This window comes from Myotis lucifugus, unplaced genomic scaffold (genome assembly GCF_000147115.1).
Source record: "Myotis lucifugus unplaced genomic scaffold, Myoluc2.0 scaffold_120, whole genome shotgun sequence".
Lineage (NCBI taxonomy): Eukaryota > Metazoa > Chordata > Mammalia > Chiroptera > Vespertilionidae > Myotis > Myotis lucifugus.
The window spans coordinates 2,049,145-2,072,595 of NW_005871168.1; the positions used below are offsets into that span (position 1 = coordinate 2,049,145).

A 23,451-nucleotide genomic window follows, 5' to 3' on the forward strand; every position below is an offset into this window, starting at 1 on the left:
TTACTAGTCTTCCTACTTTATTGACGGATGTATTAACCTCAAAAGCTATCCTATATTTATTAGAGGGTTAAAGCTCCCAAAAGTTTTGCTTTGCATTTGTTACTCCTCGGTTTAAAAAGAGTCAAAAGCTAGTTTGGCTTCTCAGGACATTCTTAGACTGGGTCCAGATCTGACTTTTGTAGCCCATGAGGTTTGCATATCTGGGCCATGCTCTCCTGCTGTATACTACGTGTATTTTTTTATTGCACTTTGCTCAGGAAGCTCTTAGCTTGGGACGTGTTCATTTCTACACTTTCCTAAAAGCAACCCTTTCCTCAAAACCCCCGCCAGGCTTACTTCCCACATAACGCTTTTCACAGCCACCAGAACAAAAACGGCCCCCTCCCTCCCGAAGCCCTGTCACGTGTACTGTGTTCTGTAATGTAAGTGCTCCTCTGCTGTCCTCTGAGAGAACCTCTGCCATAGAATTTACCCTAGGCTTAGATAATTGTTCTTTCAGGGTTGCAGTTGTTGTTGACATTACGTTTTATATTTTGTTTTATATTTTTCATTAAACTATGAGTTCCTTGATGGCTGCGTTACCAGCGCTTTTTCTCTGTGCATCTTTAGTGCCGAGAAGGGGAACATAGTAATTATCTGACTGATGCTTACTAGAAATGAATTAAGTAGAATCAACCACTTATATACATTTATTTGTAATATTTTTATCTTTGTATGTAACCTTCATCTCATCAAATTTTCAATGTCTTCGACACTTCAGTGCTTCAGTTCTGTAATATAAACACTTGGAGAATAAATCTCATAGTTAATCCCTCTGGTATCCCTGTGCCTAGTACCATGTCTTGAAAATATTACAAAAAAAAGGAATGTTTGTCAATAGCCTGGCTTCACAGAAAGGAGATATCTGAGTAATGGAGTGAGTCGTTTCTATCTCTATTCAAAACACAAAACCAAATTGGGAAATCATATTTTTCCCTAAAACAAATTTTGAAAAAAGTAAGACTATCATAAAAATCTATTTTTCCATACAACCTTATGGCCTATGAATTTATAATGCACAATATTTCAAATGTGCTTACTAATACGTTTACTTCTTTCCTCACATGTGATAGAGTGCTCTCTTCCTCTCCCCATTGTTTATGAGAAATGCTTAAAAATAAGTCAAAAACTGTAGCCTCTGTCTGGCACTGAGCCATCCACCTAGTACCAGATTGTCCCTTTGGTTACATTTTTCTTTCTCAACAGTTTATATTTACACACTTTCTTTCCATTTAAATTATAGCTCCTCCACAGTTTGTGGTTAGGCCAAGAGATCAGATTGTTACACAAGGTCGAACAGTGACATTTCCCTGTGAGACTAAAGGAAACCCACAGCCAGCGGTGTTTTGGCAGAAAGAAGGCAGCCAGGTGAGTGTGAGCATCCACTGCTTCTGTGAACCCCCCGTCTTTGGTGAGCCCCAAAGTTTGCTTTGTCTTTCTTGTTATCAATGTTGAATTTACTTTGTTTCTAAGAATGGAACCGATTCATTTTAAAATAAGTGGGAATTAGATGTTCCAGTGTTGGTTTTCTAAAATTCTGTATCTTATATAGAATAAATACAATTCCATGTAACAAACGATCTTTAATTCTAGTCAAAACCTGTCACTATTTAAACTTTCTGAACAGAAAGTCATTTCGTTTTCTTGCACTGAACTACCCTGGAATGGTGAGACAACATACAGCACTGAGAACATCCTGTCAATATACATTTCCGTTATTAAATTGCCAAGAAACAAATTGCAGTTACCTTTGCTAGGTAAATAGTGTAAATAACTTTTTCTTTATTATTAAGTTAAGCATGCTTCCATTTAAGTGTGGGAAAAAAGATTTTGTTCCATCATCCTTTCTAGATTTCCTTCACAGTAGGGTTGGACAGACAATAATACATTACAAACTGGAAGCAACTAACACTTTGGTCTTTGCTGTGCGCTGGTTTATCCTCTCTGAGCAGCAGGTTTCTCAGATTCTCTGCTAAAATTCAATTGGATGCACAATTTTTCTCATTTAAGACTTGGTCCAAACTGTAATGAACACTCAGCCTGGAGGTGCTGTAATTATGTTTGGAATTTCCAGCTTCAACCAGATCAGAAATTGGGTTCTTTGTCTAAGAACTTATCTGTACATTCCTGAAGGACCTAGAGATATTTTTTCTAGATGTTCCAGGACCATCGCCAAGGAGACATGTAGTTCTCAGGAAGAAGCCTATAGTGCTCCTCCTCAGCACCTTCTGCTATTTGGCCAAGTCCTGGGAGAATTTTCTGAGGAACAATGGAAACCACTGGAAGGCACTTTTATCAGGAAATCGAAAAACTTTGATTTTAGATACGTATGGGGAATTGCCATAGCTTTATTAAGAGAACCTGTTGCTCAGAACTCAGGCATGATCATCTGGGTAGAGAGGCATCAGGAAGTGCCCTCAGTGGTCTTTTTAATTCTTGTGGGCTCCTATCTATTCCCGTTACACCCCAAACTAGCAGTTTTATAAAACTTGACCTGGATGGACAAATTGTCTCTCCTCCCTTCCTGAATGCACCTGATGCAGTCACTCCCCTATGATCTGTGGGGTGTAAAATTAGTGATGGGAAGATAATATAAAGTGCTGACCACTGCCTTATCTAACATTGGAACTGTTTCAGGCCTTATTTCCTATCTTTTTAAAAATCACTTTGTAACTACAAAATTGATATCTACACATAGAGTTCCCCAATTCTTCACTTAAACATTGATTTTGGATAAAAGCATCACACACTCTAAACTCAGTGTTAAACAACATGACCTTAGCTATAACACACACACACACACACACACACACACACACACACACACACACGAAAAGGAAAGAATTCTAAAGCCATTTTTCCTCTTGTGAATGTACAATCTTTGCAGCACTATTCATCTTTACTGAAATTTTCTCAACCTAAAATATGAGGATAATACATTTTACTTCACATAAGTTATGGAGATGTCATAATTTAGTTAGTTTATATAGAAAAGTGCCTTACATATTATGAAGGTCAACATGGTATTATTTCTAACATCTAGTTAGAAATGGGAAATGCAGAATGCACCCGCTCCCCACTGAGTCCTGGCTACGTGGCAAGTTCATGCTTCTGCTCAGGTGAAGGCTGCAGGGCCTGAGGTCTTCCTCCGCCCAGACACTGTTGTCCAAGACCAAGGAGAGGCTCAGCACTGCTCCGGTCCCCTCTGCCCCCAGACCCACACAGGCCTGGGAAGGCTGGGGCCGGGAGAGAAATAAATATTATTTATTTATAAACGATGCAGGTAACATGATGTAAAACAATTTGATTGTGGCAAATCTACACTGTAAATCCATGTATTGAGTCAAACACCATTGTAGCATGTTTTGTTATTATATAGATACAGCTATATCATGTGTGAATCCCATGCCCTGAAATAGCTCCAGGTTATAAGATATTGCATAAAATGTGCTTTGTTCCCATGGCCAAATAAACATGATATTTTAATATGCTACATGGTGTTTTAATGGTGCTGAAAAAGTAATGATTAAATAACTTCAGAACATTTCTTCTTCTGTTATTTGACAAATCCTTATGTAATTCCATAGACGTTAAATTTTCCAGTTAGATGATCTGATTTGCTTATAATCTTAGGTCTGTTTTTTTTTCCTTCTCTACCTGTCTTCCTCACATCAGAGAGAGAGAGAGAGAGAGAGAGAGAGAGAGAGAGAAGAGAAGTGCTGGAGCAGATTGTAAAATTTTAAATCATGAATTGGGGTATCAGGAAAAATAAATTGGTTTTACTATCTCCAGTATCCAATTTTTGCAGTGATCTATGACAATCCTTCAGAAGAGAGAGTTAAGAGCCTGGACTTAATGGTCCGTATTCCTCAATATGTGCTGATAATGCCAATTAGCACTAATAGGATACCCGGGCACTTCAAAGCAAGAAGAGCTCTGTAAAATTCTGGGTTTTGCTTGTAATCCATTATCTTTTGCCTAAGTCATACAAGCAGGGAATAAAAGATGATGGGTTAACCTCAATCATATGTCATTTTCCATGTCAACGAATCATTTAGAAGGTGGACTAATATTACATTGTAGAGGAAGAGATCCCAGAGAGAATTAAACCCATCTAATGTATTAGTGCTATGTAAATCAGTATTCTAATGGCTAATTGTAGGAAAGTGCACACTTTGAGTTATTGTATCATTTTCAAGTGGCTTTAAAATTTAGACCCTTCTCTTTCAGATGGTTTATTTCAGTAATATATCTGGATTCCATGGGAGAATTAGCTTGTTCAAAAATGATGTTTCATATGATAAAAATGTCTATCCTTGTATAGTAATACAAATTTTATAACAGGGCAATGGCATTTTGAAATTATGCTCCTGACATGCTAGCAAACATCACTTCTTTTAGAAAGGGTTTAACAACATGGTAATGTTTATGTAAAGTGGGCTTATGGTGTCACACTTGAATCTAATAAAGTGGACATCCATCATGTTGCAATAAAGAGAAGAGCTTCTAATTAAAGTAGGACATCATTCTCAGGATTAAAGTCATTTAGCGTAATTGAAAAGTGTTAATACCCTATTTTATCCTCTTCCATTGGTATTACTTCAAGGGTAAAAAACATTTTAAGGTGAAATGTGTCTTATGCCTTTAATTGAATGTTATTATCTTCTTATTTTAACGTATTGAAACTGTTTAATTACAAACCTGGAAAATTAATTACTATATTGAGAAACAGATCGCATAGGGTTATAATGTCTGTTTTGTAAATAAATACAACATAAAATTGATATGTTCTTATTTATAATCCATCTTGGAAATATATCTCAATATAATTTATTACACCCAAATGGTTTTCTTAATTGAGTAACAGTAAAGCAACATAGGTCATGGCAGTTAATATCCCTGCTCTCATATGAAAACATTTTAAAGATTGTGATTAGTCTGCTTATATTTAATATGAGATAAATAGTAAAATAACTTAAGAAAAAGTATTATTATGAAATTTTTTAAGATTGCACACATACTTCAGAAAGTCTTTATCTTCTCTTTATTTTCTTTGATTTGCCTATTAATCTTGCTTGGCCTGCAGCATTTGTTCATAGTTCACTTTGAGGCTCTTAGGATACGTAGAAAACTTACCGCACAAGTAGATTGGGCTGTGTGTCAGTCTCAGTAACACATTTTTTGTCACATCGTTAGGAGAAATTTTGATAATATCAAATACTAAAAATGATCAGCAGAAAATATATTTTGCATTCTTTAGTAATGTGCAGCGTATAAAATGTATGCATAGTTGATGTTTCATTACATATCCTCACTTTCTTATGAGTTGAGTCAGATAAGCATTATTATGCCCATTTTACAGATCAGCAAACCATCTTTTAAATATATGAAGTAATTATCAGAAAGTTAGGAAAAGATGAAACTGCTAAGATACTTATTTTTTAAAGACGATTGTGCCTTCAACTAGAGCATGCTGGCTTTTTAGAGCATATTATTTTTCCATCATTTGCAAAAAGTTTCTCAGTAAAAATCACAATGTGCCATTAAATTTTTTCAATACTATGTGTTTTTTTTTATTAAACCTACGTATTTTCTTTTCCAACCATATTCCCATAACTGCAATAGCTATTGTTAGTGTAATTTTCCTTCCAAGTGGGAAAAGAATATTGATGAGATTGTGTTTGCTTCCACAGAACCTGCTTTTCCCAAACCAACCACAGCAGCCCAATAGTAGATGTTCTGTGTCACCAACTGGAGACCTCACGATTACCAACATTCAACGTTCAGATGCGGGTTACTATATTTGCCAGGCCCTAACTGTGGCAGGAAGCATTTTAGCAAAAGCTCAACTGGAAGTTACTGATGGTGCAGTATTATTAGATTTGTCTTATGGAAATAATGGTTTTTAAAAAATGGTTATTCGTTGATTTTTAGAAAGAGAGAGTAGGGACAGGGAGAGAGAGCGATCAATTTGTTGTTCCACTTATTTATGCATTTATTGGTTTATTTTTATATATGCCCTGACTGGGGAATGAACCTGAAACCTTGGCATATTGGGATGATATTGTAACCTGACCAGGGCATACTTTTTAGTGCAAGATTCACATTAACATGTGAAATGTTCTGATTTGTTAGTTAAATTATTTTAATAAATTCTTATCATTTTAGTTTGGATCTAGATAAAATAACATTTTTAATAGTTTATAATTCTCCTTGATTTAATACCATTTATTTTCCCAGAGAACTTCCAAGATAATCTATTTATTGTTAAAAACATAGTGATGCATTATTTTAAAGACATGATACCACAGTCACATTGTATAGACATGTTCTCTGTATATTTTAATTAGTTTTGTGAAGACATGCTTGCTTCTAATAGATCATAATATTATTTTACTAGAGGAGGAATATAGCATCTTTAATATTCAGTGGAAATGGAGATGGGTTTTTAGTTAGCTAGTGACATCCCATGACTTTTTAATTATACATTCACTGTATTAAATTAATTAAACACCTCAAAACTGCTGTTGGATGCTAAAATTATTATTTCTTTATTTGAACAGATGTACTAGGAATCTTAAACGAAGCACCTATACTCATAGCAAAAGTTGGAAAAGAGACAAGAGCTTTAACTGATTTTTCCCCCAACAGCTTGTCACAAATGACAACTAGGGAGTTTTAGATACTTTTTTAAATCTATGAGCATGAATTTAAGCTCTATTTTTTTGATGCCTTAAATTTTTTTCTGCTCTCCTATATTTGTGAATTTGTGGGTAGTTTTTTTTTTCTTTCTTGACACTATGATTCTGAGACACAAGAGCTTCTGTCTGAGACCTCTCTGATTCTCTTCTGGTGGAATGTGCTTTCATACAATTCACATTTACATGTAGATTAAAAGGTCATTTAAAATTAATAGGAAGGCAATGCTTTGTAATGTTCCTGCTATTGCCTGATTCAGCACATTGGCAGGAATGGAAATAATGTAAATAGAACAGACAAACGTTGGCTGTGGGGTCCTGGGTCGTGAATGGTTGCACTTGCTGCTGCTGCAGAGATTCGCTGCTGCCAAAAGGAAAGAAGCCAGGTTCAGGAAGGATCGGTGCTGAGCTGTTCCTGTAGCTGGACATGACCTTTTACTCTTCATGCGTCCATATTTCCTTAAACTAAATATAATTGTTAATCTTTGTTAAGATTTTAAGTTTTCTACTATGAACAAAATGTCCAGGTACATATACTTGGAAAATCTGATATTCTGGCCAAAGCCAAGTTTTAGTCTACACTATTACAAAACATTTGAAACAACACTTAAGATCTCTATTGCAATCCTTTGAAGATCTTAGGTTATATTATTTTACAAAAGACAGACTCTAAAATATTATTAAATTAAGAAAATTTTATGGAAAAACATATTTGTAGAAAATAAAATTGAGGAATTAGAAAAGTTGGTTTATGGTATGACTGTGGTTCATGAAACAGGTGGATATTCAGAATTATGATTAATATAATGGAACAGAAAATTTTTGTTTTGAGAATTTATGTTAGTTGAGGACATGATCACACAAAAAGCAGTACTTATTCTAACTGCGTTTCTAAGGTCAAAATTAAGACAGTGATAAACAGTTTTAAATCTGGTGAACAAAATGGCTCTGTACATTTTCCTACAACTGGCTTGAACATTAATTACTACATTGATTTTTACTTAAGTAAGCAATCTCAAAATCAAGATCCTTTTTCAAAAACATTGAGTGAAGGTTATAGAGTTATTGATTCTTAGAGTAAAGAAACTTAACTTCAAGGCTCGCACACACATATTATTATTGTAAACAACTCTGTCTCCAAATTTTAACTTGCCACATTGGTTGATGACTTCAGCTTTAGTGTTTTGAATTTTTTTAATTTGGTTAGCAATTTAAAAATGTGTGATCCATTATTTTATTTTCAACATTTTTTGTGAGCATGATTCAGGGCCATTTAGAGCCAATTGAAATTCCAATGAAGAATGAAAGCATATGCCATGTTCTGAGAAACAAGCAAAACATCTATAGCAATGCTCCTGTTGTTATGTTTTTACACTTAGACTTCTTTCTCAGAAATATTTTTAGCTCAAGTGTTCATATAAGATGAGATTGCTAATGGTGATGAAAGGAACTTTTAAATGATAATTTTACTGATTATAGATTGAGATAAGATGCTTCAATATACTTGAGTTTTAAAATATCCCATTAAAATACCTCATTAATTCATTGCTACTGTTCTTCATTTCTTCTTTTCTTCTACACCTTGTCTTTGAGAAAATGAAAATATTGTAATGAGAATTCTATGAGTAGAGTCAATAGAATCTAAAAGGACTGATGGGAAGACATGTACTTATATCTTATATTGACAAAAATGTTACATCACAATCTTATATGACTGATTTATTGGAGATTTATAATGCATAGTCAGAGAAAACCATGGAGTTGTTCACAGATCACTGCAAACCCTAAGTGTTCATTTAACCATTGTCCTTAATGTGATGGAAACCTGTGATCATCTTTCACCCATAACACAATTGAACTGAAAATTCCTTCTGGCCAGGAGAGTTTTAATTACTTTATTGATCAAATTCTTTTAAAATAGGATGAGTGAAATATTTGGGAAGTAAAAAATAGATAAATAAATAAATAAATAAATAAATAAAGTAGATGCATTTTGGCTATATGTAATGATTTCAAGAAAGTGAAAATAAAACTAGGTTATAAGAAGTTCCCTGAGAAGGCCAGGGAGGGTTGGGGAACAGGAGGGAGGGGAGTAAGAGATCAACCGAAGGACTTGTATGCATCCATATAAGCATAACTAATGGACATAAGACACTGGGGGGTAAGGGAGGGCAGGGGTTTGTCAAGGGCGGGGGGGAAAAGGACACTTATGTAATACCCTTTGTAATACTTTTAGCGAAAAATTAAAAAAAAAAAGAAGTTTCCTGAATTCTATATAGATATTTAATTTGAAACAGTTATTTAAAACTCACTAAATAGTATCTACTCTGCTACTACAGAACTATTTTTCTTGCTGAATTTAAAAATTATAATGTTTTATGAATTGCCTTTCCTGTTTTGGTCCATGAAGTAAATAAATTCTATGGAACTTCCCATTTGAATATCTAATTGCCCAATTATCGCCAGAGGTGGCATAATTGATATGATATTGTACGTTCACATTCTCTGATGATTATTTTATTTACTTTTAAAGTAAATAATTTGATTAAGGAAATCAGTAAAATAATAGGTCTAATTTGTTTTGTAAAGAATACGTGAGCAGTATTTTATTGTTTTTCTTGAGTTTTTATAAGATTTTCTACATACATACACACATACATACATGCCTGCACACAGATTTTAATGTATATTTTGATGTAGTAGGTTTAGGTTGGTTGAAAATCTACTACATCTTTCCAGGCAAGGGACCAATATAATAACTTGCATCTTTAATTAAAATTGATTGGTTTTCTCATGATAGGCTCTAAAAAGGCTGCTTACTGTATTGCTTTTTTCTCAGGACTGTAAAGAATAGAAAAAAAGATGATGCATATAGGTTGAGAAATAATCATATACTGGCATTTATAGAAACTGATAGACAAAATGATTAGAAGATTGATAAGCAATAAGACTATTTTATTATGAACATTGTAATATAACATGATCTTGAGAAAAACTCTCTTCACAATTGCTTAGTGGAAATAGAATCCACTATAATTTTATATATAAACTAAATAATAGTTCTCATAGTTCAAGGGTCAACAGTGTATGTGTGTATTTTGAAGAAATGGCTAAAATTATATAAGATCAGCCTGGAGCATCTTCTAGTATCAGAAAGTAAGGAAGTACTCAGAAAAACAAAAACAAAAACCCACACATTGTTGGGGGTTGGAGGTAGATGTCAAAGGAGCACAGGAGCCAAATAAATGAGCACCCAAAGGCCAATGTAGAAATTTGAGCAGCAAAACAAATGAAGTGGTATTGGAGTATAAGTCAAAATATAAAATAAATATGCATGAGTACATATTGATAAAAATATGGTTAAATAAATTAATAAGTGGAGACGAGACAAATCTTCTGTGCACGATATTTCCAAATATTTTTGTAAATACTCTGCCCTCAAGGAAGTGGAGCATAACTCCCCACTCTTTACGTGTGGACTACTTAGAGGCATTCCTCCCTGAGGATACAGCTATGAAAAGGGGTAAATTTAACTTTATGGTGGAGAAACCTAACAAACACCCCTCAGCCAGGTGATCACAGTGAGCATCAACAGTGGTATGTCTTTTTTATAAATTTACAAAATATGTCCCCCTCACCCATCTCTCCCATACCTAAGCGCTTCCCTGCCTCTGGCAACTGTCATCTTCTGTATCTATGGTCTTTTTGTGTGTTTGCTTGCTTGTTTGTTCTAAATTCAGGTACAATTTAAAAATTGATATTTATTTTTTCAATTTTAAAACATTTAATTTATTATATATATTTTTAAAACATTTAAAAATACACACAACACACACACACACATACACACACACACAGTTGACCCTTGAACAATGTGTAGGTTAGGGGTACTGACCTTCTTTGCAGTTGAAGATCCATGTATAACTTTTGACTCCCTAAAATTTTAACTAATAACCTACTGTTGACCGACAGCCTTACAGATAAAATAAATAGTTGATTAACATATGTTTTCTATGCTGTATTATATATTGTATCCTTACAATGAAGTAATCTAGAAAAAAGAAACTATTATTAAGAAAATAATATATATGCATGAAATAAAAAAACATATCTTGGATAATTAACCAAAATCTTTGTTTAAGTTTATAGAACTTTCTCTTAATTCTAAGAATGTTTCCTTTGACCTGGACATGTAAGCTTGCCTCCATTTGACTCCATATTTTCATTACCCATTTAAATAATACTATATATTCTGATATATTTCCTAAATTATTACAAAATACTTCTAAAGACACTGAAGATAAAATTTAATTAAAAACACACTGAAATAAAAGTTGAAATTATGGAAAATTTATCCAACAAATACAGGAATTGATAGATATGTAAACACTATTGAAAACCCAATGTTTGTTATACCATAAATAAAGTCTAATTAGATTGCTTATCTTTGCTTAATTGTAAGGACCAATTAAGTTATATCATCCAAATTATGTTACTATAATTTAAAGACTCAATAACAATTTTGGATATAAATTTATAATCAAATATTTTGACATCAACAGAAATATTATAGCCTATATACATAAAGCATGTAACTAGTGATAGCAAGGGTGAAATTATGTATTATGCATATATTTATAATAAAATAAAAGTGAAAATTGATTCTACTCATGTATCCTCCACTGTCTTTCTTAAATATGCATATGAGAGATAAAACAGACATTTTATGATGGCTGTAATAAGCCATCCATATTTTCATTTTAATATGATTAAGCCTTTCAGTAACAGTAAGCCTTTCTAAAATGTTAGAATTTTATGCCATTAGCATCTTAATCATAGGTAATTCAAAGTTATAAATAATAATATGGCCTCAGTATAGTGTGTACAGATGATAAATGTTTGATGGATACAGAATAAGTTATAAGTAATATTGATTTGGGGGCTTTAACGTTACTTTCTATATCAAGACTACTGAACTTTATAGCAGTTAAAATGTTCTGAAAATATCTTTGTCCTTTAGTTTTAACAGATAGACCTCCACCCATAATTCTACAAGGCCCAGCCAACCAAACACTAGCAGTAGATGGCACAGCATTACTGAAATGTAAAGCAACTGGTGATCCTCTTCCTGTAATTAGCTGGTTAAAGGAAGGATTCACTTTTCTGGGTAGAGATCCAAGAGCAACTATACAAGACAAAGGAACATTGCAGATTAAAAACTTACGGGTAAGTAATGTTCAACTTGTAAGTATCTTTATCTCAACTTATGTACTGACCTAGAGAAAACTGTGTGTGAACTTAAAACCTCATATCCCTGCACATTGCTCTACATTTTATTATGGTCCATGTTAGTTCTTATTGTACAAATGATGAATTCCAATTAGAGGAATATCATTGTTCTTATGTTACTCATAATTTTTAAGCAGACTTAGAAAGTTTTTACTCCTTCATCCAAACCCATCCTATATAATGAAGAGCTAATATGCAAATGGTCGTCACACCCTCACGCAATCATGCCTTAATGGCTGACACTCAACACTAGGGAGAGAGGAATGGGGACCAGGCAGGAACAAATGAGCTTTTGAGAGAGGACTGGGAAGCAGCCAGGCTGTGGCTCGGGAGAGGAACAAGCTGCCTGCCCCACGGTCCCTGGCGCCAGTGGCTGGGCCTGCACCTGTGGCCTGGGAGAGGGACAAGCCGCACACCTCACGGTTCCAGGCACCAGCACCTGTGGCTGTGGCCCGGGAGAGGGATGAGCTGCCTGCCCCATGGTCCCGGGTGCCTGCAGCTGCAGCCCAGGCAAAGCCACCTGCCCAAGGTCCCCTGCAGCTTCAGCCAGCTTGGGCAAAGCCGGCCCAGGTCCTGGGTGCCTGCAGCCATCCAGAGTGAGGGAAGATCAGGTCCTGAGTGCAGAGGTGGTTAGGGGTGATCAGGCCAGCAGGGTAGCAGTTAGAGGAGATCAGGCAGGCAGAGGTGGTTAGGGCTATCAGCAAGGCAGGCAGGCAAGCCATCAGGAGCCAGAGGTCCAGGATTGCTAGAGGCAGTCGGACATCCCCCAAGAAGTCCCACATTGGAGAGGGTGCAGGCTGGGCTGAGGGACCCCTTCCTGTGCACGAATTTCATGCACCAGGCGTCTATATAATAAAAGCCTAAGCGACTTTTATGGCAGAACAACCAGTTGCTATGATGCACACTGACCACCAGGGAGAGATGCTCAACAGAGGAGCTGCCCCCTGGTGGTCAGTGAGCTCCCACAGGGGTAGCGCTGCTCAGCCAGAAGCTGGGCTCAAGGCTGGCGAGTGCAGCAGCGGTTGTGGGAACCTCTCCTGCCTCTGCAGCAGCACTAAGGAGCAGTGAACCCAGCAGTAGGGAGCCTGCTGCTAAGGAGCAGCGAGCCAAGCAGTAAGGAGCGATCAGGCAGGTGGTAAGGAGCGAGGGGTCCTGGACTGCAAGAGGGATATCCGACTGCCAGCTGGGGATCGGTCCTAAGCCGACAGGTGGACATTTCCCCGAGGGGTCCCATACTGTGAGAGGAAACAGGCCAGACTGAGGGACCCCTCAGTATGTACATAATCCATGAAATTAAAAATCTTAATTACATAAAGTTAATGATAGGAATAGAATATTTAAATAATTTTAAAATGACAAATACATCTGATTTAAACTCATGAACAAAGGACATTAATAAGGAAATGTGGATAAATTGGCTTGACCAAACAGCTGTGTGGAAAACATAAAGAGATGAGACTGAATAATAGGAGACAGGTTTAACTAGTTCATAAAATATCTTACATTTTAGGTTAAGTTGCTATAGAGTTTAAATGTAAGCCTGTGGACAAGAATAAGCCTTGTTGGTCTTTTAACAGAGGATGCCTGTTCCTGCCAACTTAAGTAAGTTACACCTGCTTCAGGATCAACTCAATCAAAATAAATGTTTACTTCTGAGTATTGTATTAGCTATGTACTACTGTGTAACAAATCAGCGAAAACATAGAGGCTTAAAGCAATACACATTTACTACCTCACAATATCTGTGGGTTAGAAGCCTGGGCATGACTTAGTTAGGTTTTCTTCTTTAGGGTCCAAAAGTCTATAATCAGGTGGGTCATCTCATCTGAAGATTGACTTGGGATAGATTTGATTCCAAGCAACATGATAGCAGCAGCACTCAATTACTTGTGACTGATGACTTTAGCATCTTTCTTACTGTTGGCTGCCTTTAGTTCCTTGCTATATGGATATTCCCAATGTGATTTCTTGCTTCCTCAAAGTCAACAAGAAAGAGAGTCTCCTAGCAAGAGAGGCATTGCTGTTCTAGCAGCATGATCAGAAATATGACATCCTGACACCCTTGCTTAATTCTGTTGGCAAGAAGTAAATCAACAGGCCTTCCACAGGCAAGCTGAGGGATTATACAAGGTGTAACTACCGAGAGGATATATCATGGGGGTGACCTGCCCTTCAAAAATATATTCAATTCATTCAACCAAATATAGAGAGCCTCCCTTTATGCAGCAAGCACTATGCCAACACTTGAATGTATATTATAGTAATCAAAAGATTGGGAATGAGAGCCAGCACTAAGATGGTTGACGTAATAGTGCACAAATAAAAAATCAATTGAAAATGATTCAGTGGAAGAAGAGTTAGTAGAATCTGGTCTTTGGGGAGAAATTAGGAACCAAGATGAAGATAAAAACAAAGCAAAAAAAACCAAGAAACAATCCTGAATTTTCCCTTTTACAATGCTCATAATGTTCACTTACAATGCCAAATTATTTGCAATCATACACTTAGTTTGTATTTATCAGTATATCATACAGATACATATACAAAAAGGAAAATTTTCTCTATTTTTACATTGTGTGTGCACACACAGACACACAAATATTCAATATATTAAATGCATTTTTATTTTAAGGCACAAGCATTAATTATTGCTCAAAGTAGGAAAAAATGCTTTTTAATTCAGTTAAAAGAAAAATAAATTAATATAGATTTTAGCCTGTCTTTTTATTGATTGTAAATTAATTGTTAACCTTCTATGAACAAAATGGGAGTTATTAAGAAATTAATGCCAACTCCCCTTGAGTAAACATTTTAACCTCTCTCTCTGTGGGCTAAAGGCAGACTTGGGCCATGGAGGTTAATGCAGTTTCACTGTACTGCTGAATTAGAGGTTGTGCTTGAATGGTCAGGATCCCAAGTAATGTTTGAAAAAAGCAATTAAAGGTGGGTGCTTGATGATGTCAAACTCTGAGCCCTCTGACAGACTCCTGAGTAGTCTGTCTGAGATGCAGGCTCCTGGGGGCTTGTCTGCAGCCAACTGCACAAGGAGTACAGTAGGTGACGGAGGCTGACAGCACATGAATCTCTTTTTAAAGCACTTGCTTAAGGATAAAAGGAAACGGGTGGGAAAGCCTTGAAATGCCTGTGATCAGAAAAGACATTATTTAAAGTTGAAGGAATAAAAATGAATGTGATGATGATGATGACATAGGAGTGACTTTTAGCAATGAGATTTAGGCTTTTGATAGCACTTTTGCTAAACTCAAAAAAATGATTCTCTTTCTGTAATATGACTGTCTTTAAAGGGAGATAAAAATGGGTTTTGCAGTACTTCACTCATATCAAAAGACTTTCTGTAGGTTATATTCTTTTGTGTCTCACTATTTTTTTGATACTTAATGCAAGAGGGGAAATAGAATGATGAACACTGTGTTCCTATAGTTCAGCTAATTGGTTTCTGAATCTGTATCTTTTGAGAAGTAGAAAATTTGAACACTCATTAAAACATATCTACCACAGCTAATGTCAGACTTGTATCTCCCCACAATGACAAGGAGATCTGTTAAGAAGCTTTACCTACATACCCTTCTTTTAGCATTTGCACGTAATAACAAGTGCTACATTTTAGTTCAACAGCTATAATAAAATGCAAATTCTTCACTCTTTCAGAGACCATATTCAAATGAACATCCCATTAAAATCCAACTCAGCTCATTATATTTAGTTTGTGAGTGATGCTTCTTAAATGAACAGATTTCTAATGACTAATGTGCTCAGCCACATCTGAAAGAAGAGCTTTTCCCACAAAGGCTCTCCCCCGTCATCACTTCCATAATGGAAGATAGTTGTATGGAGATAATATTGCGAAGAATGATGTTCCAGAGCAATTTGAACCTTAGGTTAAAATACATAATGACATGTAAAATAAATTAAAATGGAATCACAGTAACATCCATGAACTAAAGATTTACATGAGAATCAATTGTGAAAAGTTCAGTCATCCATACGCTTACATTTTGAACCCAGCAGGTAGTATATTCTATGAACTCCCATATTTCATCAACAATTAGATTCATGTTCACTGCAGAATTTTGATTCTATATTTAACTTGCCTTATTCTGTGTGGTCATCAGTTTCTCTTTCCCGTCTCACTCTTCCTTTAGCCCTAAACTGATACCAATTAATGTTTGCAATGTAAGCCCACAGGGTTCAACCACACATCTTATTTAATCTTGAGGCTTTTGTCAATGCATGATCATAGATTATTATTCATTTTACATTTATAAAATAGAACTTTTGATTATATTATTAATTATTCCTAAAAGTCTTTTGTTATTCTTCAACAAATAACAGAAATATTTTAAGTGATTAATAAAATGGCTACTTTTATGAATACTTATAAAATGAGTTATGTATTAGATTATTTCTGTGGTCTCTTTCAGCTCTAAAATTGCAATTTTCCATTGGCATGAATTGTTTATTTTTTAATGATATAATTATATTCCATTCACTGTTATACTGCTACAATTTAAATATAGATGGATACTGATCTCTTTAAAGGGAAATATTTAGTATTTTTAATTTTTTAATACTTCCAACAAATTATTTTAAACATTTTAATTCTCTCCCCACCTTGCTCACTAGATTTCTGATACTGGAACTTATACTTGTGTGGCTACAAGTTCAAGTGGGGAGACTTCCTGGAGTGCTGTGCTGGATGTCACAGGTGAATTCTTTGTGAATTATCTTCCCAGAATTTATCTTCTCAAGAAATCTTGCATGCATTTTAGTGATTACCTCATTATCAAATACCAAGTTAAGAAGAGATCAATATTTTAAATTCATTAAATGTAAAAATTGTCATGCCACTTTTTAATTCCTGCACCTCTTACACATAGCATCGCAAATATGCAATTTGATACATTTTTTCTTGACAACCTTATTTTATTTTCTCAATCTAAAGAGAAAGCAATCCTAATGATCATGTGGGAAAGCAAACATTTAGTAACATGTAGGAAAAGCAAATGTTCACTTATATACTTTTGTTCACTGACTAGGTCACTTATGTAATATACGATTTTTCTTTTTTAACCATAGTCGTCAGCATATGCATTCAGGAATGAAGCTTTTTCTGTTTGTCCTCTACAGAATCTGGAGCAACAATCAGTAAAAATTATGATTTAAATGACCTGCCAGGACCACCATCCAAACCACAGGTCACTGACGTTACTAAGAACAGTGTCACCTTGTCCTGGCAACCAGGTACCCCTGGGACCCTCCCGGCAAGTTCATATATCATTGAGGCGTTCAGGTATGGGATACTTCCTATGTTCTCCATTGGGTTTTGCTTTAGTTCATATGTTCTCAAATCTCCTGCTTTTTTATTTTAAGGATGTGATCAATCAGTACATTTTAAGAATTTACTTTAAATCTGACTTTATTCAAGAATAGACTTAAGTGTGTTTCTTTTTCATTTTAACCTTAATTATAAGATTAAATATGTATTATCCCTGCCTAAGTTTATAGGAATCTAATTATGACATAATCACATAGCTCCTTTGTTTACCCTGTCCATTATAAGGATTTAAGATGAGAATTTCTGCATTAGAAGTAAGCAGAAAATAATTTAATTAGGCACAAGGACCTTTTAAGTTATGCAATGTTTATTGAGGCACAGAACCTGGAATTTTGCTTCCTAATACTTACAGCAGAACTTAAAATAATTCCATTTAAATACATATTTAAATACATCTATTGGTTATGCTTAAGACAAAATTAAAAACTACAACTAAAAAATTATTGTATGTATCTCTGGTTGCTGAAAGTAAAAGATATGTTTAGTTGTTACTTGAAATAATTGTTATCAGTTTAAGGATATAAACTATAAGCTAGCAAATGTCATTATAAAAAATGTCTTATGGGAATTTAATAAAATACAAATAGGAAAATGTAGTTTTGTATTCAGTTTCAATGTGCTTTTATTTGCCATTATAAAGATAGTGATGGCCACTGTCCTTTACAAGCATTAAGAAAAATGCTTAAGAATGCTTTCATTTTAGTTTCTTATAGTCCATTTAATGGAATGATGAGCACCTAGTTTTCAAATTTCAAAATACATTTTTCTTTAATTCCCATGCTTTGATGCAAAGGACTTACTTCTGAAAAATTAATGGAAGGTGCTGAAAATTGCATTTTCTCTTCATTTTAAACAAAAGGAATACTTGATCTCAAAGTGCTGTATACGGGCATGCTGTCTGTAACTGGCTGTAAGGGGTTCAGAGATAGGTCCTCATTCCAAGAGGACCTGTCATGTATGATTTTATTAAAAATGTGACCAGTGGAAAATACTCATCCAATGCTTCCTTCCTTCTTTTACAGATATGTAGTTTTAGAAGGCTTTATTATAATATTGCATGTGGAAATGATCAAAAGAAAACACACCTTGTAACAGGAAAATGTATTGGCATAATTTACTCTGTAGTCCATTTATTCTTTCTACAGGTTAATTCTTTTCAAGGTATATATATATATATACATTTATGAGGACCATATTTATTGTATAAACTTGATGTTGTGATCTTGGCCTCTGTTCCTTTTACAGGTATTCATTTAGTGGGCTGCTGTGCATTAGCAAAGGGCTGTTACATCTCCTGGGCTGAGTTTAATTTTGTTGTGCATGGCACTTTCGTTAGGTGGGCTTGGCTTTGTTGTTGTATAAACTGAAATCATCCAAATGTTTCATTTATTGGGCTGAACACTCCAAGTGTTTTTTGTGTGTGTATGTGTGTGTGTTTAATTTTCAGCCATTAACCTTTGTCATTGATACCCAATTCCATTTCCAGTACCTTTATGACTGCACCTTAAATGAAATTTCTGTTCTTGTTTCAGCCAATCAGTGAGCAATAGCTGGCAGACAGTGGCAAACCATGTAAAGACCACCCTCTATACAGTGAGAGGACTGCGGCCCAATACAATCTACTTATTCATGGTCAGAGCGATCAACCCCCAAGGTCTCAGTGACCCAAGCCCTATGTCAGATCCTGTGCGCACACAAGGTAATTTCAAGAGCTGTAAATATGACTGGCTCTAGAAGGAGGCGTTAGCACATCTGTAAGAACAAAGGGATTGCACCAGGAAAATAAATGTGTCTGTATTACTTGTTATAATGATTCACTAGAACTGACCCAGTCTGCGGGGAACATGCTGTGCACCTTGGTGAGTGTATTCTCTTTCTTGAGGTGTCAGGGTCTATTTAGCACCAAATAAACCAAATAATTGAATATATTCACATAGCAAGAGTGAATAAACTAAGGCTTTACTATATTTCAAAAGAAGGAAAAATATTTCTCCTTTTTTTGAAATTAATTATACAGTGATCTGGAATGGATAAGATGCCCAGATAAAGACATCATTACTCCCTACTGTTTAGAAATTCTGCTTCTATAGTGCAGTGGGTCTCAAGGTGTGGCTTCCATGGAAGCAACATCTCATCACCTGAGACCACGTTAGAAACACAGGTGCTCAGTCCCCGTCTCAGATGCTCTGGGAGTGGGGCCCAGTAGTCTGTGTTCAGGTGCCTGGCAGATGTTACTGATGTTTTTGACAATTTTGACAGCCATCGCTACAGTGTATTTTATTAAACCAGAGATTTAAAGGAGCAATTTGTTTCAGAAAGGAGTAAATCAAGTTTTCTTCCAGAGGTATGTAATTCTTTTGACTAATTAAAAACAAAAAAAAACCTACCCAGAACATTATAACAAGATGAAATGAAAGGTATCGCATTTCATTTTTAGTAGCTTGTCTCTTCAAAATGAAAAGTCACTGGAGTCTAAGGATTAATATAAGAGGTGGCATTCTAATTTCTCTTCCTACTAGTAGACAAAGAGAATTAATAAAATAGAAATGGTTGCTTTATTATTTGTTAAAACCTATTCTCTACAGAGTTCTTGAGAAAGGGTTAATCATTTCTTATTTGTTAAAGGCTTTGAACAAGATATAATTCAAAGTAGTATTTTTATACTATGAAAAGCACCATACAGCCATAAAATATTATTATAATTATAATGTAGTTCAGCAACAGTTACTAGCATGCTATTATAACAGAGAAGGGCACCTATAAGGAATCAAGTGAAATAAAGTTACCACGTGATTTTTGTAATGTTGCTGACATGATGACAGTCAAGGGAGGGGGAATGCCACTTGCTATTGTTCTGGAAGCAGTAGTGTGATTAATTTTCCATAATGATAAAGGAGCTGTAGGTAAAGAACCTGTCTCAAGAGAGAGAAAAAGCACAACAAGGAATTTGAAGACCTGAAACTGGTTATATTTTACCTTGCCTGGATCCAATTGCTCTTAGTGTGTCTAAATTTAATGAGTAAACTAAATTAAATTATAGAACTTAAAGAGGAAAAGGTGTATGGTTTAAATTCAGAAAATAATAATACCTAGATCATTTCACCTGTGTAGGTGAAAACGGGCAGTTTCTGTGTGCAGCGGTGAGGGAAGGTGGAGAGATAACAGAATGTGGAAGCTTGTGGTGTGATTAAACCCGAAAACCTGCATCATTCAATATCTGTGCCAGTCACTACTTCTCAACTCATAAAATAATTTCTTGGTGAAAAGTAAAGCAAAACAAAACATTAATGAAAAGTTGTTTGTGCTCTGACTTGTTCCAGCTGAGAGATTATATGAAGAAAAAATGCTTATATTCTCTTAACAGGTGTTTAATAGGAAAACACATGTTTTGGGCCTGAATATCAGGATCATTTTTGATACCACTTTCAGCAGCTTTGCTATTTGAAAAGCTCTTCTTTTCAAAGAATGCTTTGCTGTATGTGCTCTTATTTTTAAAAGATATTAAATACCATATAAATAAATAAATACCATAGAATTTAGAATTATTTTAGTAAGGCAGCAAATACTTGCACCATCAACATCACAAGAGTAGACCATAGGTATATCCATAAAGGTTAACATTATTGACCTAATATTATTATTTTTTTTGTTTTAAATAAAACTTGAAATGCTGTTTATGTTAAGGATGAAAAAAATGGAACTGGAAAAATGTCACCAAAGTTCAGGTTCCAATTATTGCTGCCCCAATTTAAGTTAGTGCACCCCATTTAAGTTATGACTGAGATATGTACTTAAAAATATTTTTTCAAGAATGTAGTATTGTGGCCTGAGAAAATAAAAGAAAAGAAGATTAAGAAAATAAATCAATTAAAATTGGACTTTCTTTCTTAAATAAGGTAGCTGGAGAAAAAAATCAATATTATAGTACACCAGTTAAAGAAGCTGATTTGAGTATGTGTAAAATTCAGTGTTTGATATCAATTCAATGGACTTAAATGTCTATCATTTATATATTTTAATGGACATACACTATAAACCATTATATATATGGGACAATAGAATAGTATTTAAGTGAATGGTAAGTAAGGGGCCAGAACAATGTATGGCTAAAGATATATCATTCTAAACATCGAAAATCTGTTTTTTCTTCTTTCTTCCCCTGGGCCATATCCCCTGCAATAGTTTCAAAAACGTTTTGTTGGATATTGGAGCACTGCTCAAACTTTATTACTTTAGAACATTTATCAGTATTTTAATTGTTTTGGTCAAAAGAATTGTTGTGAATACTGGGGGCTTCTTCCCCTTTTCCCCTCACTTTGTTTACCTTTAATAATATACTTCAAGTTTCCAGTCCCTCTGAGTACTTTTCTTCCCTAGTCTGAAGTAGGTCAAGTAGTAAAACACACAATTTACTAATTGGAAAAAATATTAAATAAATTCCCAAACAGCAGTTTTCAGATATTACCCATTAACTACTCACGAAAATCTTTTAACATCTATATAAAACTGATGTTTCCAGAGAAGTCTTACAGCACATTCTTTATTCTTTAATAAGAAAATAATGAGACTTTCCACAACAATGTATTTGAATGGGGTGAGGGATTGCATACACTCTTTTATTAATATTATTATAATGAAGATAAATATAATCCTTTAAATTATATTTTAGCATGGTGGTAGTATAAAAATACTCTTTAATGTTTTTGTCACAAAGATTTTTAAAAAATTTTCCCCTGTAATTATTTCTAATGGCATATTATTAGCTTATATAATATACATTGGAATTTTACTATGAATTTTTAAAATTTGGGAATGATTGTCTACCTGTAGATATCAGCCCTCCAGCACAAGGAGTGGATCACAGACAAGTACAGAAGGAACTAGGAGATGTCATTGTTCGTCTTCATACTCCGGTTGTATTGACACCCACGACTGTTCAAGTCACATGGACAGTAAGTTCTGAAAGGCTATGTTAATAATAGTCTCTTTTTTTTTTCTTTAAGAAAACAAACCAAAGAAGAAAAAATAAGTCAACAACCCAAAAAATGGTAATAAAACTCTTACCATTTAAAAATCAATGTGTAACCAATCACACAAAAAAGAAAAGGATCCAATAGATGAAAGAATAAATATAGGAAGGAAAGATTGATTGCAGTATAAATGAAATATGTTCGGTCTTCTGAACTTTAACAGGTTTATTGAGATAGAATTTATATACCAAAGTTAAAATGTACAACTTAATGGTTTTTAGTATACTTACAGAGTCATACAATCATCACCAAAATCTGATTTTAGGACATTTCATCATCCCAAAATTAAATCTTGTGCCCATTAGCAGTCCCTTCTCCATTCCCTTCACTTGAGCTTTTTGCAACCACTAATCTACTCTCTGTCTCTATAGATTTGCCTATTGCTTTCATAGGAATGAAATGCAATATGTGATCTTTTGAGCCTGGCTTCTTTCACTCAGCATAATGTTTTTGAGGTCCATTCATGTTATAGCATGTATCAGTATTTTGTTCCTTTTATTTCTTAATAGCATTCCTTAATAGCATACAGATACCAGCATATACATCTGTTTGTCCATTCATCAGCTGATACACCTTTGAGTTGTTTCAACTTTAGGCTATCATGAATAATGGTGTCATGAACATTTGTGTACAAGTAAACATACATTTTTATTTCTCTTGATATTTACCTAGAAGTTATTGAGTAATACAATAATGCTGTGTTTAACATTGGATGAACTGCCGACATGTTTTATAAAGTGGTTATACCATTTTATGTTCCCACTAGCAATATTTTAAGATTCCAGTTTTTTCCACATCCTTGCTAATTTCTCTCATATACTCACCAACACTTCTTATCTTGTCTTTTTATTATAGTTATTCTAGTGAATGATGAATAGTATATTATTGTGGCTTTCATTTGCATTTGTTTCATGACTACTGATGTTTCATGTGTTTACTGAGCAATTATATATCTTCCTTAGAGAAATCTCTGTTTAAATGATTTGCACATTTTTAAATTGGGTGTTTGTCTTCTTATTTCAGTCATGTAATAATTCTT

General features: G+C 34.6%; 1 protein-coding gene across 4 annotated transcripts in view; it reads left to right on the top strand.

Annotated features, from left to right (window-relative positions):
* The window catches only part of ROBO2 (roundabout guidance receptor 2), a 659,470-nt gene that overhangs the window by 530,006 nt on the left and 106,013 nt on the right, over positions 1-23,451 (top strand). For 3 of the 4 annotated variants that reach the window (XM_006093706.3, XM_023758054.1, XM_006093705.3), the window contains 7 exons: positions 1,283-1,407; positions 5,733-5,904; positions 11,758-11,963; positions 16,671-16,752; positions 17,175-17,337; positions 18,915-19,081; positions 22,213-22,334. In XM_006093706.3, coding sequence (XP_006093768.1) covers positions 1,283-1,407; positions 5,733-5,904; positions 11,758-11,963; positions 16,671-16,752; positions 17,175-17,337; positions 18,915-19,081; positions 22,213-22,334 — 1,037 coding nt within the window. Of the gene's footprint in view, positions 1-1,282; positions 1,408-5,732; positions 5,905-11,757; positions 11,964-16,670; positions 16,753-17,174; positions 17,338-18,404; positions 18,544-18,914; positions 19,082-22,212; positions 22,335-23,451 lie in introns of all 4 variants that reach the window. The other variant, XM_023758055.1, reaches the window with a different exon arrangement.